Below are 16240 nucleotides of genomic sequence, written 5' to 3' on the forward strand. Positions count from 1 at the left end.
CGTACATGACCCCAAACCCCTACCCAAACGGACAGAATCCGGACAAAACGGACGTTCGTTTGGGGTCGTGCGGTGGAGTTGACGTGAGGGACGGGAACCGGAGCGGCAGCGCATATATAGGCGGGGAGCGAGTGATGACTTGTGGGGGCGACGAACGCGCCGTCGACGTCAGCCGCAGCTGTGGGACATACCAACGGAACGAAGAAAAACGAGTCGCCGGCCAGGGCCTAACCGAAGTGGGAAGTCGCCGGCTTCCTGTGCTGGGAGGTGGCGATTTGTCAAGGGGAGCAGCCGAGCAGAGAGCGGTTGCTCTGCTTTGTTTCTGTCCGGTGGCCGTGGGTGCTGTGCTCTGATCCTGCCGAGAAGGCGAGAATTTTGTCCGTTCGGTTCCTTCTCTCTTGTTAGATCCTGCGACATACACGGAAAAGTTGGCCAGAAAACGTCAGGCCGTTACCGGCACCAGCACACGTCATGAGCGCTCTCACTCTCGCTAGTGCTCAAGCATGAAAAAGGGAACAAAAAAGAAAGAAAGAGAGAGAAAAGCAAGCGGGAACAACGAAGTAGGCTGCCCCTGCAGACTGCAGCGCATAAACGAAGAGACGCCAGAGTCCGGCGCAAGATCGGGATCCTGGAGTTCGTTGTCATGTGAGGTCCCCGTCTCTATCATCCGATCAGTCACAGCGTGCATGATTGTGGTGTATTGTCTCCTCTTTCGCGCAATGCCGAGAGATGATTTGTGTGCTTGCTTGCGGACCTGCTCGTCCTCCCACGCGCGCAACCGTTGGCGTTGCCGGTGGGCGCGACAGAATCAGCCAGCACGGCGAGCTCCTCACGATGGCCGCATTTTCAGTTGCGTGCGCTTCCAACTCGTGGTGCTACTGCTAACTGCCTAGCTAGCCTGCATTCCAGAACGCCGGTCCCGCGTACGACGACCAGCGGCGAGAGCCTTTCCCGGCTACGTACGCTTGTGGCTTTTCTGCAGCAATCATCTTAATCACCTCATGATTGCTGTCACCAACTATTGATTTGATTAGGCAGAAACTTTTGTCCTCACGCCCTCGATCACAGGACTCACGAGGATCAGATTATCCGGAATCGCAGCGCCCAAGCAAAGAGAGGAAGGGACCTATATCTCGCTCGACCTGACATGGAAGAAAGTCTCGCCACCAGGATTTCCTGTGAGCTACAGTATTGGGCCAGCCCATGTTCTTGCATCGCTCTCGCTTGCCGCGGGTTCCCTGTTGCTTCGGTTTCCTCTGTTTCTCTTCTTTTTCGTTTTTCCACGTTTTTGTTCTTCTGTTTTTTTCCTTCATCGTTTCTTTGTTTTTCTGTTTTAACGGATTTTTCCATTTCTTTCACGGTGTTTACTATTTTTTCCTTCTCCTTCCTTTTCTTTTACTTTTTGTTTCTTTCTCTGTTTCCAATGTTTTCTTTCCTTTCTTTTATTTTCCTTCTGTTTTCTTTGTTTCTTTCTTGGTTTTTATCGTTTTTCTTTGTTTCTTTCTCGGTATTCACTGTTTTTATTATTTGCATTGGTTTTAATCGGTTTTTTTGTTTTGTTGTTTCTTCTGTCTATTTCCATTGGTTTTTCCTTTCTCTTTCCGTATAGGGCAGGAATGTATTTTTGTAAACGTTTAACATTTTTTCTAATTATATAAAACATTTTCCGTATACATCTGAAACATTTTTAACAACACAACATGATTAACATTCTTTTCAAACATATAGTTACATGTCAACCTTTTACATACACATTCAACATTTTTTGTATACAACAGAAACAATTTTTATATACAAAATTAACATTTTCCAAATACATGATCTACATTTTTGAAAACTTATACTTTTTTATGTCTACCTTATTTGCATACACATTATACACATGCAACTAGGACACGCTGCCAAAAGTTAGCTTACTCGTCACTCCGTTGCCCCCCCCCCTCCCCCACACCGCGCACACACACACCCTAAACACCCTCATCGAAGCAAAAAAGAAAACTAGCAATACAACCGAGGCAACGAAGCGCACTACCTTCTAATTTTCATTATTTCTCATTCAGCTAGTTGAACCATGGGATAACAACAAAAATTGAACCAATGATTACATTAAATATTTTGCATTGTCACATTTTGCTATGAATTTAACTCATAAACCAATACACTATCTGGCAAGTTTCCTCATTTCAGATTTTTACGGGATTTACAAACATGGATAACTTCCAACAAGCAAAGTTATTCGTCTTGACAAGACACACAATTTTTATGTTGAGGACATCCATTTTGGATCATCCTAGGGACGATTTCTTGAAATTAAGGAAAATCAGCTCCCTGTTGCTCTCTGTTTTCACACTAGAAGTGCCTCCAACTATCGCACAAAGTCCATGACCCTACAAAGTACAAAAATAAGTTAACAAGACGTACGCTTTATGTAAACAAATAAAAAAAATGATCTAAAACGTCTTATATTTGTTTACGAAGGAAGTAATAACTAGTAGTAATGGAAAAAATGTTACTAGCCCATCAATTTTTTTGGGAAAAGACATTCAAAGAGCATCTTAGATTTGTTAACTAAAACAATAGGTAAATAGCCAATACAATGGAAAAACAACTAGACGCAAAACGCTCAGTATAGAAAATAAAGTTACATTGAAAATCATGTTAGCCTTCTTTATTAGATTGTCCGCAGTCCGCCAGAGATTGAAAATTACATTGAACCAAGAGTGAAGAAAAAGGAAAAATCACTAAAGAAAAATCGACTAGAGCATCACCCATGCATCATAGATTTGAAGCCCACCACCATGTCATAGAATAACACAAAAAGAAGATGATGAAGTGGCCGCACCAAAAGTCAGCCAATTGTTCTCCTTGATAGACAAACCAACTACCAAGATCTGAAGAGGGCCAACAAATCTAGCGACACAAACTCTCAGATGCCCTTCGCCGGTGCCAAATTGAACATCATTGAGGTGGGAAGATGCCAAAGAAAGCTTATTCCAACACACCATCACCTCAGGGAAACAAAGCCTAAGGAAAAGAAAAATAAAAAGTTTATCTATACCTATTAATAAAGAAAGGTGATATTCTTAGTCCATCATTAATATTTGTAGAAAAGTCCCTATGTTTTTTTGGTTTGTGTATTAAGCCTATTTTCCTTACGTAAGTCACGTCGCCAATTCATTTCCTTCCCGTTTTTGTTTTCTTTGTAGAAGTCCCTCATGTACCCGTTTCGCTTGCTCTCGTTATTTAATCCACTAGGACATGATCGGAAAGAGAGAGGGAGGCAACTCCACGCATGATTCCCTAACGACCCTAACCACATTGGCGACATCTGCGCCTCTGGCGATCACCCACCCCGGCTGCCACGATTTTCAGGTGTTTGTCTCAAATAGCACGCTCCACCAGACCGGAGCCCCTCAACCTTAGCTCCCACACAAGTCGATGAGAAGGATGCGGTGGTTGGAATCGGGAAGGCAGGCGGCGACGAATAGAGAGACGATGGTGCTCCCCAGCGGAAAGGAGGTCGCTTGTTGAGTCCAAGCCATTCATTCATCGAGCCCGGCCCATGGAGATCACCTGATGGTACTGGCGGCACTTGCCATGATAGCTGATTCACGGTGATCTGCTCTTGCGAATTAGTCATCATGAGCATGCTTTTTTGAAACAAGCATCATGAGCATGCTTGTGGCATGGCAAAAATGACGTGGTGCGTTGAGGAGGTAAAAACACACTTAATTATTTCCTGTTTTTTCATGCCCATTTTTGCAGTCATGACATCATTTTTGTATTATATTGTATACTCGTTGCATAGAACGTCTTTTGTTTAAAGAACAACCCTCTGTACCCAAAAAGGGGAAAGTATCGGGTGCTCTTATGGTGCTCCCGGTGCTCCAATGTCAAAAACACACTTTTAAATGTTTCAAAATATTTCTAAAAAAATGTGAATGTTTGCAAGGAATGTGACTACAACCTCTAAAAATTTTAGGTCCAAATTCGAAATGCACACTGAAAAAAAAGTAAAATCTAGCATGAATAGTGTAAAAAAGGACAAAACAACATTTAACACTATTCACATCTTGATTTGTCTTTTTTGTTTTTTAATGTGCATTTCGAGTTTTGACATGAAATTTTTAGGTGTTGTAGTCACATTCCTTATGAACTTTCACAAAAATTTCGATTTTTTTAAAAACATTTAAAAAATACATTTTTAACATTGGAGCACCAGATACTTTCCCACCTCAAAATGAAAAAGAGAAAGAACAACCCTCTGTGTAATTCACACCATGTCCTTTGGTCTATACTTAGACTCCGAACCGAAACTGGCGGGCGAGAACCGAGGAGTCCCCAAGCCACGCCACTCCACCCCAATTTCCATGTGAGAGCCGAGGACGCAAGCGAGAGCGGAGGAGCCACATCCGGATCTGCATCCTGCCGCTCAACTCGACCGCGCGTTCACGCCACAGGCAGGACTCAGGAGGAAGAGAATCGATGGTGCACGGAACGCTGGAGGTGCTGCTCGTCGGCGCCAAGGGCCTCGAGAACACCGATTACCTCTGTGCGTACGCATCAACTAATCCATCCTTTGGCTTTGTGAACCCTAATAGTCTTTTAAGATGGCGATTACTTCTAGGGTTCGTTAATGCCGCCGCGCGTGGTACCAGTGCGGACGGACCATTCTGTTTTCCTTCGATCGGGACGTTGCCGTTCGTGCTATTAATTAATCGCCTCGCTAGAATTTTGATCGATCGGGTCGACTGATTATCCGTATTAAATCGCCGTTTCGGCCAGGCCGTGCCGCCATCCGTGGAAATGATGAGCACCGAGGAAATGTTTCCTGCATCTGTTGGTTGTTTTTCCCATCATTTTTGTAAGGACTCTGATGATGATGATAAGTTGCTTCTCGTTGACAAATTGGGTGCAGGCAATATGGATCCGTACGCACTTCTCAAATGCCGCTCGCAGGAGCAGAGGAGCAGTATTGCATCAGGTGGATACGCTCTTCGATTTGTTCCTTTTCCTTACCATTGATTCTGTCATTCATCTTTCATGTACTGCTAATATAGGTTTCAAGTTTGATGATTATTTTTGCATTGCTAGACAAACAGGTATAACTTGTGGTTCTAACAATCTAGTGAGACTGAGGTGTTTGTTTTGGAGTTTTTTCTCCATAACCCATTTACAACGTCTTAAACCTCCGCATGTGTTTACCGAAAAAGGCTTTCGCCCTGCTTTTTATATATAAAGCACCGATCAACAACACCCGATACAAATGCACGCCCCCACAACACACACACCCAAGGCAGGATACATAGGCGCTGAGCGCAACAACACCATTCCTAGCACTACGCGAAGAGGTGAAGCCGCATATGACAAACCGTGGGCTCCAAGGCGGTGCCTTTAGGAAGGGGACGACACCGGAGCGCCACCACCGCCCGATCCGAGGATCAGAGTTTCCCTTGGAGCAACACGACGGGCAATGAGAGCCGCGACGACGCCTTCAAGAAGGGAACGAGTTTCGCCGCCGCCGGTCCGTCCGAAGAAGAGCAGGTTTTCATCCCGGCCACCATTCACCGCCACCGATTGCCACACCCCGGCTACCACGCCGCCCACACGGCCGTGGCAACTGGGCAGCACCAAGCCACGGACTCTGCCCATGAGCACCGCGGACCCACCACCAGGGCCACCGCCCCAGCATCTAAGACCTTAACACCACCTCACCCGAGCTCTGCCGCTACCCCAACCAAAGACACGAGCGGAAAGGACCCGCCTTTCGCACCCCTGTGCTGCCCCCAGTGTCGAGACCCAATTGGCCGGCCAAAACTGGCCTTCATCGACCCGTCCCGCGGCACCGGGCGCGAGACGAGCTCGGTCCTGCTGCCGGGCGTGAGACGAGCATGGTCCTGCTGCCGGGCGCGAGATGAGCTCGGTTCTGCTAAGGCGAGTGATGGACCGCAACTGGGAGGGCCAACCCTACGACCAAGCTAGCGGCCGAACGACGAGATGAGGGATTGAAGGTTGAACCGAGCCGCCTACAGATGAGCCGACGCTGGCAATCCAACCGCCATCGTAGCCGACCCGCTGAGCTGCCGTGATGCCGGCTCGGCGAATGGAAGCTTCCAAAGAGTCGAGCCCCCTCGCCGCCGCGGCCCATAGCCGGAGCAGCAGCCACGCCGGGCCGCTACCCTAATCTGCGCCGCCCACCGGAAAAGTTGCGTCATATCCGGCCGGCATGCATCCACCTCAGCCGGCCAGAGCCTAGCCAGCACGCCATCCGCGCCCGACCAGGAGCAGCCCGACGCGCCACCACCACCACCCTCCAGTGCCGTCGGTCTCCCAAGACGCCACCAACCACCACCGACCGGATCTGGGCATGAAACCCCAGATCCGTAGCCTACACGTCCCGCCTCGGCCACGAGCACACAACAGCGAGCTAGGGCGCAAAGGGAGAGAGGCCACACCAGGAGAGGCCCCCAGCCGGCGGGGAGGAGGTCGGAGCCAGTGACGAGAGCCGCACCACGCCATGGCAAGGAGGGCGAGCCCCGCATCGCACCACGCCAGCCATGGAGGGAAAGCAGCCCCGCCGCCGCCATGCGGGCTTTGCCCAGCGGCGGCGGCGAGGGGAGGAGGGGCGGGAGGAGAGGCCTTTGGCCGGCGGCGGAGAGGGGCTCTCCCGGGTCGCCCGCGGGGGAGGGGGGGGGACACGGTAGACCTAATAAGAGTCACACCACCTCTGCATGTGTTTTGGTAAACCTAGGCCGTAATCAGATGCTTTGTTAACGGATCCCACTGCTATTCACGGATGAGACTGCTCATCCGTATTGAATTGCGTTACTGAACGGTGGAAAAAGTTTGTCGCGCCTTCTCTGCATGTCACCCCTCGTGGAGCCGTCCTCTCCTCAGCAAGACGATGTGCTCTATCCTCTGGGTGGTCTGGAAGTCCATGAACTGGATGGTGTTCGATAACATTCGTACCTTTGATATTGGCTTGCGACATTCGATCTTAGAGCATCTTCTCTTGTGGATAGTTCGGGCTCCCCCCCCCTCCCTCCCTAAGACTGTACGCCGTTGCGTCAATGGTGCACGGATGTATGTAGCTGATGCACCCCTCCCTCTGCGGAGTGTTGTGTGATGTATGAATGCTTCATTATTACTTTTAATACAAGGTTCAGGTGGGCGATCGCCCCCCGTTGATTGTTCAAAAAAAGGTGGCGGCGGCAGTACATGATGACATAAGTTTGGTGGTGCTTTTGAGCACAAGAATTTGAGCTCCGAAGTGAAAACTCTAGGTCTGGCTTGGACTGGCTCTACCTAGCAATGGTGGTGTTCTTACACCATTCCCCAGTTGAAGGCATTCTTTGGAGTTTGCTCGGACTTCCTCTTTGGGGTGAAAACCCAAGATTAACCCTTCGTGGGTGGATCTGGCGATGTTGGCGCTTGCGTGTCGTTCCCTTCTTAAAGGTGTTGTTGTTGAAGCACTTTCCCCATGTCCGTGTGCCATGGTTTTCGAGTCGCGCGACTAGTTGATGAGTCGCAAAAAAATGTCGACTCAACTTAGTGTCGAGTCATGATTCGAATCGTGACTAGTCACAACTGCAGGCTCGACTTTTTCCGAGTCGCTATCCCAGAACGACTCATCGACTCGAAAACCATCCGGGTGCTCTCATCGATGGTGGTTGATGCTGATGGTTACTGCTGCATGTTATAGTTCACTTCTTGGAGGTCACTTTTTTTTTCTTTTTTGTGTGTGTGCGTTGGTTCGACCCGCAATGTTGTATGGCGTGGAGTGTTGGTCGACTAAAAGGCGACATGTTCAACAGTTAGGTGTGGCGGAGATGCGTATGTTGAGATGGATGTGTGGCCACACGAGGAAGGATCGAGTCCGGAATGATGATATACGAGATAGAGTTGGGGTAGCACCAATTGAGGAGAAGCTTGTCCAACATCGTTTGAGATGGTTTGGGCATATTCAGCGTAGGCCTCCAGAAGCTCCAGTGCATAGCGGACGGCTAAAGCGTGCGGAGAATGTCAAGAGAGGGCGGGGTCGACCGATTTTGACATGGGAGGAGTCCGTTAAGAGAGACCTGAAGGATTGGAGTATCGACAAAGAGCTAGCTATGGACAGGGGTGCATGGAAGCTTGCTATCCATGTGCCAGAGCCATGAGTTGGTTGCGAGATCTTATGGGTTTCACCTCTAGCCTACCCCAAGTTGTTTGGGACTAAAGGCTTTGTTTGTTGTTGTTGTTGTTGTGTGTGTGCGTTGGTGTTCATCCTAGTCATGCAGAGGCCGGATGTGAGCTCATGATGCTTTGTATTCTCTTGATGCGGCATTATGAGTTAACAAAATACACCCTTTACCCAAAAAAAATGGACTGATAGTTCAGAAGGAAACAAAAGAGAACTAAGAAGTGCATAACTCTTAGTTGCCCTAACATTTTAAACGATCAGCTGTTCCTTGTCTAAAGGACGGAAAGTTGTTGCTATTGCCTCATGTCGTTCGTTTCAACTGCAGATATCAGTTCCCTGAACGTTATGTGATGCTAAATTTCAAAATGTCTATGCAGGCAAAGGTAGTAACCCTGAATGGAACGAAAGCTTTGTCTTCACCGTGTCAGACCATGCTACGGAGCTGGTGATCAAGCTTATGGACAGCGACTCGGGCACATCGGACGACTTCGTTGGTGAAGCAACGTATGCATATCTTCCCATCCATATATGAAGTTCAACAATTACTATCGGTACATTAAGTTATCCGGAATCTTTTCAGAGAACATCTGTCATGAAGTTACTGCTCTTACTTGTGGCCCGTGTCTTTATGCTATCCTGGGAATTGCAGTGATGGTATGGACCTTAAAAAAAATACAATGCCCCAATTCAACTGGTTCTTGCAGGATTCCTTTGGAAGCAGTTTATACCGAAGGGAGCATTCCACCAACAGTTTATAATGTTGTGAAAGGTGAACACTACTGTGGAGAAATCAAAGTCGGTCTCACATTCACTCCCGAGGTAGATCCTAAAATGCTACTCCCTCCGTCCCATAATATAAGAGCGTTTTTGACACTAGTGTAGTGTCAAAATCGCTCTTATATTATGGGACAGAGGTAGTACTTCCATATTTTTAATTTTAACTGAATTCTTGAATCTGGTCTGAACTCCCCAGACTGTCTGTTGTTAATGTTTGCAAGAGAAAATAAATTCACCCCCTTCCTCTATCTGGTGTGTTCATAACCTCAAACCACTAAGGTTCCTAGTGTTTCTGATGGCTAGTCAGCGGGTGGTACCACCCAATGTCTAGTTGGGTACCAGGAGGTACCAGGACTTGTACAAGCATCTCTTAACTCTTTCGAAGAGTAGGTACTTAGGCTCTGGTATCCATGATCCAATTGATGCAGATAATGATATCTTCCTACATTATAGGTCTAGTTCATAACCTGTATAAGCATCTCTTTCAAACAGTAGTCAGTAGGTTCTTAGGTCCTGGACTTCATGAATTGATGCAGACACTTTTAAGATCCTACCTTGTTGGTCTACCTCGTTACTGACCACAGCATAGCTGCATAAGTACCGATGGCGTCACTTAGAAATGAGGTCATGTCATCATCATCATCAAGATACCGTAGTTTATGCAGATTTTGACGATAATTGGAAAACATATAGTTCATTTCAATTTCAGATGCAATCGTACATGCCAGTGTTGGGATTTACTATAATCAGTGATTCCCCTTGAAACGTATTTGGTGAATTAAGCTACCGAGGAACTATCTGAACATTAGTTGTACCTCCCGAACAAACAATATTATTATGCTACCCCTTTACGATTATTTTTCAGCTTTGTTTGTAGTAACTCTTTGTAGCCATATTTGTCGTCAATCTTTCTGAATCAGTCTGCAGGCAGATATTTATGTTAAACACCCATTGTCTTTATCTTAGTCTTCAATCGAATTCTGTCAGATGACTATGAAATAGAAAACAATACTGTCCAAAATGTTAATAAAGTCAAAGACCAGACGAATAAAACTTATTTGGGTGAATCACTACAACATACAAACAGAACGATGATTAAGTACTCCATCCGTTTCAAAATAAGTGTCAAACTAAAACCCACAACACTTATTTTGGAGCGGAGCGAGTATAATTTAGTATCAGCTCGTGTTTTGCTCCGAGAAACTTGAGCAGGCTGATATTTACTTGAGAACCGGCAAAATGGCAAAACTAATGCATATTTGGCCTTGAGCAACACTTTTATTCTGTATGCAGGATACTCGCCAGCGCGGTCTCCCCGAAGACTTCGGTGGCTGGAAACAATCGCATTGAGCAGATTCGTAAGAACAAGGATTCTCGTCAAGCCTTGAGGCTTGAATCACCATCTCATGCAAATATAATACGAAACTCAGTCAATTTTTCCTCGAACCAAAAAACTCAGTCACTTTGGATTTTTATCTGTTCCTTTTGAGCTGAAAGTCAGTTTGGCTTCATCAATCATGTTAGAAGTGAATTTAAACTGTAGATATCTGCAATTCCTGCATTAAGTGTCTTCTTAGTACTGGAAATAATAGTATACTGTTTATGACGCCTTTCCAAAACAGTCTGCTTTTGGCTGCCTGGTTACAGTAGCAATATAACTACACCTATTTGACTCTGCTTTTGACTTTTTATTGCACTTTCCTGATCCTCACATTGACTGGCTGCAGTCATTTTTTTTGTGGGATTAACTGAAGTAGTATTAACTTTGCAAGAAAAGGGACTCAAAGTCTTGCAGAGGCATCTTTCCCTGTGGTCCTCAAACAGTGATGTATCAGAATTCAGAACCAAATGCTCCCCTGACATTTTCAGAGCCGTGAGCGTAACCCATATAACATTTGCGTTGGCCCTAGCTCGCGACGGTAAATTCGTCAACCTCACCGCAAGATAAACCGAGAGGCCCTACTCACCTTCTTCTCTCTGAGGGAATTGAAGCTGCAAAAGGTGTGCATGCAGTGCACTGGACCTTCTCCTGCGAGCCGTGATCCGCGCATTGCCTGTCCCGTCTTTAATTCTACCTATTGAAATTCAGTAATGCTTTGCTGCCCCTACCAACTTTGTTGCTCGTCTTCTAAACCAGCTCGCTCTAGTGGCTTCTTCACAGTGATGCTTCACACAGCATGTTACAAAGAACACTTTGCTGCCCTAAGATATACTCCCTCTGTATCAAAATCAAGATATAAGACGTTATTTTACCTAAGTCTAGGCCCCAAAAAACGTCTTATATTTTGAGGAAGAGGGAGTAATAAACACCGAGCAAATTCCTCTCGAAGAAGAGCGCGGGAAGCATGCACACAGTGGCACAACATAACAAAAATCAAGCCATAGGTGTCAACATACAAAGATTTAATTTTAGAAGATCACTTGGCACTAGTACAACAATCTCGCGTGGCCTTGATCGATTTGCCCTACCTGGCTAGCTAGCTGATACTGATACCTAAACAACAACACTGAAAAGCGTGTGTGCATTGCTATGCGTGCTCTTCGGCACAAGGGCAAGGAGAAAATGATAAACAAAAAAGGCAGGGCGCAGTGGTACTGCATGCAGTCCACTCCTCGGCACGTACGTAGTACGTACTGCTAGCTCGCCGCGGCAGCCGGCAGAGCCTGATGAGAAGGCCAGGCTAGTTGTGCAGCGGATTGGGGCCCTGGGGTACCATCCTCTTGGACTCGTCGTACGCCGCTCCTCCCGCCTCGCCGGTGCACGCCGCCGCCGGCGGTCCTGTCTGAAGCACCGTGCCGCCGCGCTTCCGCGCTGCTGCAGCAGCCGTCGCCGCCGCTACCGCGTCCGCCTTAAGAACTCCGCAGACGCAGGCCGCGGTGCCCAGCTCGGTCGCCACCAGCAGGAGCAGCAGCAGAAGCGACACCGAGAGCGTGTCTGGCAATGGAGGAGTGCCAGCGCCACCGGCGCGTCGTCTCATGGCCGACGGCAGAGCTTGGCTAAGGCAGGGCAGCGGATTGGAGGAACAGAGCAGGTGGTGGTTTGGTTGTCCCGTGGTGAGATTTGAGGAGTTGTCTGCGTTGTGTGTGGAGGTAGGGGGGAGGAGGAGGAGAAGGAGGCCAGACAGATGTCGCACGAGAGGAAAGAGACGGGGTCCGCCTTTTGCGAGCGTGGATTTACGCTCCTGTCGAGTGTGGCCAATCGGGAAAGCTGGGCCCGTGGAAACGAAGCAAACGCGTTCTATAAATAAATTCCAACACCTTGCGTCGTGAGATCGTACTTGAATTCCAATACCCTTGGATCGTGAGACCATAGTCGTCAGTAATTCCTGTTATTTACTGAATCTTCCTCTCGGTATAATCGTATAAATCATCGCAAAATTGAGTATAATAATTGTACATAAACCGGGCAAAAACCCTTGCGGCTGGCTCACGGTTCAGCTGAGAGATGCAGTTGCAATTTATGTTTGGGAAAGGCTGATTCGGTCGGACGGGCTGAGACTTGAGTAGCTTTGGACCCTTCGATTATGGACGACAAAATTCTGGTCAGACGTTAGACGGTACCGTTTCAAGACATGAATCATGCCGCGCGCACTGGATGTCCAATTTGGCGTCTTCTCAGTAGACTTGGGCACAGTGCCGGAGTATACTGTAAGCGCACAGTGTGGAGTGGTACATCAAACGCACCAGTGATATTGTCTCACCTGCTACTCCTGGCCCTGGGAATCGAGGACTCGTATGCGTGTTCTTGGACACTACGGAAGATTTACTCTGCGAGCTACTTGCACTAGTATGCTGAGCCTTTTCTCTTTTTTTTTTCCGCTGGAGCACTAGCATTAAGCTGGAGTTAGTGCGCACTCGATGCTCTTGATTAAAACGGGAGCCCCGTGATTTATGAAGGCCAGAGTGACGACGTAACAGTTGGCTCTAACTGTCTGAGACGACGGAGTGTCGTGCGTGCGTTCTATCTACTGACTGGTATTGGTTGCTGCTGCTGCTGCTGTCCAATTTATGTGGCTGCCGGTCGACGCCATTTAAATTTGGTTTGCGTATGTAGTTGCAATGAGCTGTGCGCGTGACGGGGAAGGACGTGCTCCTTGATGGATGTTCAGTGATTACAGAGCCCACTTTTCTGTTGTGCATCACCCAGCAGGTTATTGGGGCTAAACCTGGGAATGGTTATTCAAAAACCGGGTGAAATGGTTCGGTTTTTACTTTGGGTTTGATTAGTTCAGGTTTTATTGGGCCGAGTCTTTTTTAGTTTGGTTTTGGTTTGGGTATGTGGAGAAACTAGTTTGGGTATAGTTGGTTATGGGTTTAAATAGTTTGGTTATTAGCGGCTATAAACTATGGGTTCAAACCAGTTTCCGGGCATTGATTATGTGCAATAACAAACGACGCACCAACAATGAGTAGTTTTGATCCGCGTGCACGCTGCGATGCACTTTGTAATTCTGTGTTTTGGGGAAACACCACATGCAAATCAGACATGTCTGCTTGTGCTTTGGCTAAGGAATTGGGTTTAATACACTTATTAGTGAGCTTTTCAGTCGTGGGCATTGTCTTTTGCCTCTTGCTGTCTGCCGACTGTATCTCAAGGATAACTTTGTTCCCAAACTGTTGTAGATGCACTTATGTCTGTTCTATCTCATTTACTTCTTAACATGTCAACTTGTGTAATCAGATGTACATTGAGTCAAACCTATAGTTATTTATTGGGTTTAAACCCATGGTTATGTATTGGGTTTAAATTGGTTTGGGTGGAAAAAAATAGTGGTTTTAGTTTTGGTTGGGCTGAAAATGATATTAAGCGGTTATAGTTCAAGTATGGTTTTGAGAATACGTATACGGGTATGGTTTAAATATGAAACCATTCTCAGATTTAATTGGGGCCGTGGCTGATGCAGGATCCCGTTCAATGCAAAAGCGGGCAATGCCACATCTCAATTCTTGATTGGTGCGGGACACGGAGGCTTCTCAGAGCTCTGAGGTTCTCGTCCGTCCGATTCGTTTCTGCCTTCGATCTCGACCGTCCGCCACCAATCTCGCTCTTGCCTCCTCTCGCTCCCCACCGCCATCCTCTCGCGCCGCACAATCATCCTCCCTTAGACTCCCCTGGATGGCATGATAGGGGCCGCCGCCGTCGTTCCTCCTCATGCGCTTCCTCGGAGTCGTGGGCTCTTCCTTGCTCAAGCTCGCCCTCTTCACGAGGCACGTCAGCAACCATGGCCTTTCTCAAGTGATGCATCCACGACCTCGCTTGACGGCAACAACGGATAACGATAAGGCAGAGGAAGCGAACATGGAGCTCAGGCCATGCCGCCGCTGGGAGGTGACAACAAGGACGATCCAGTCTTTCTCGCCCAGCCATGTCCCACCCCTTCTCCCTTCCCTTCTTTTTTGTTCTATTCATGCATGCATCCTGATGTGAATTGTACACTTTCATATAAATTTTTTCGAAAAGGAGGAAAGCCCCCCCCCCCCCCCCCCCCCGCATCTCTTGATGCACACAACCATTGTTGCACTTTCATCTGGTATATGCTCTTTGCTTGCTCAGTGGCCGAGGAAGCAGGACGAGTTCATCTCGGCCATTTCTTTTACAACCATCTTTTTGTTCATCAACGGTCTTTTGAAATGCAATGCATATTTTACTTCGTACAAGAAGATATGTTTAGGTGCAGTGCAAACAAATCTGTGTATGTCTAAATTATCTTGTTGGAGTGTGTAAGAGTGTATATCCCAAGTACTCTGTTAATTACAAACCTCATAATGCATTTCTCCTCAAGACTATGATGCAAAAATAGTGCTATAAGTAAACTTTTGACATAACATGCAAGTCCGTGCTTTGATGCTTGTAGGGTCTGTGCAGGGCATGTGATGGTGATCGCCAAGCCTCACACGTCGAATAGGCACAATTGCGATGATGGGTACCAGAGTGCGCGAAGTGCCCTCTTCGTCTTCATCTTGGCCTATGAGTTAATATGATTTTTCCTACTTGTTTCAATTTACATAATCCTCGCACACTTTTCTGCTTATCTTTTTTCAAGAACAAGCAACGAGTGTTGCCTATCATTTCATTTGTATTAAGAAGGAGAAGAAATATTACAAGTTACCATGGAGTTCATCCAGAGGACATATGATGATCCAAACAGCCCGCACAACCGCCCTTAGAACACTACACTCTACTCCTCATACATGCTTGACCTGCTCTACTTAGCCTGCCGCCAAAGTTTGTAATCATCTAGAACTAGGCTAACCACACGATGCACCGGCTTTATCTTTCCCTCAAAGACTCGTGGCATTTCTCTAACCATAGCTTGCGGACACCCAAGATGATAATCATCGACGCTTCTCGGATTTTGGTCGCCGGCAACCTGCTAGAATGGAACACCTCCGGTCCAGGAGCAAGTAGGCCAAGGCCAACATCACTCAGGAGCAGGAACCAGAACTGAGCGCGAAGGGGCATTGCATCATCAGATGGTTGTGTTAAACATATTGCACCTAATGTTGTCACGATTACAAAAGCCTTCAGGCGCGGCAGGAAGAGATAGACTAGGTCGTTAGCATTCTTCTTTATCTCTTTGTAACAACTCCCTCTATCTCTATTCTATCTCTTGTAGCACAAGTTGTATCTCAACTACCGAAGCTTGTATGCTATCAAGGAGGTCGCGACCCTGCTATATAAACACGGAACCGTCGCCAGAGATGGTACGACGTTAAAGCCTTTCTACATGGTAACCAGAGCCTAACTCTTCCACAATACATCTAGCCTATCTCCATCCACATAAAAGCTTCCGCCATGGCCGCCTCCTCCAGCGTCGCAAACTCTGGCCTCTCTGGCCGGATCACCGAGAAGCTGACCTGCACCAACTCCATCCCGTGGCGCACGCAGATCACGCCGCAACTCTGAGGTGCAGGCTTCTTCGGCTATGTCGACGGCAGCATGCCCGAGCCGGCCAAAGTCATCGTCACGAAGGACAAGGACGGGAAAGAGGAGTCTATGCCGAACCCCCTTCATCCGATCTAGATCCGTGAAGATCAACAGGTACTAGGATACCTTCTGAATAATCTCTCCAAGGAGGTACTTGTGCAGGTCACATCAATCGGCCATGCCCATGATCTCTGGACGGCACTGTCGAGCATGTTCTCGTCATAGTCATTGTCCCGCGTCAACAACATACGCATCGCCCTCGCCAATGCATGGAAGGGGACACAATCTGTGGCCAGCTTCTTCACGCACATGCGCTCGCTGGCTGATGAGCTCGCGGCGGCGGGCAAACCGCT

General features: G+C 47.5%; 1 protein-coding gene across 1 annotated transcript; it reads left to right on the forward strand.

Moving 5' to 3' along the window:
- The first annotated feature begins 4284 nt into the window (after positions 1–4284).
- LOC123137601 (elicitor-responsive protein 3) lies at positions 4285–10634 on the forward strand. Its single transcript, XM_044557418.1, has 5 exons — positions 4285–4552; positions 4919–4984; positions 8560–8686; positions 8887–9001; positions 10253–10634. Exons 1-5 carry the CDS (start codon positions 4486–4488, stop codon positions 10307–10309), a joined length of 432 nt encoding a protein of 143 aa, XP_044413353.1. The 5' UTR covers positions 4285–4485; the 3' UTR covers positions 10310–10634.
- The last annotated feature ends 5606 nt before the right edge of the window (positions 10635–16240 follow it).

This window comes from Triticum aestivum, chromosome 6B (genome assembly GCF_018294505.1).
Source record: "Triticum aestivum cultivar Chinese Spring chromosome 6B, IWGSC CS RefSeq v2.1, whole genome shotgun sequence".
NCBI classification, from domain to species: Eukaryota; Viridiplantae; Streptophyta; class Magnoliopsida; order Poales; family Poaceae; genus Triticum; species Triticum aestivum.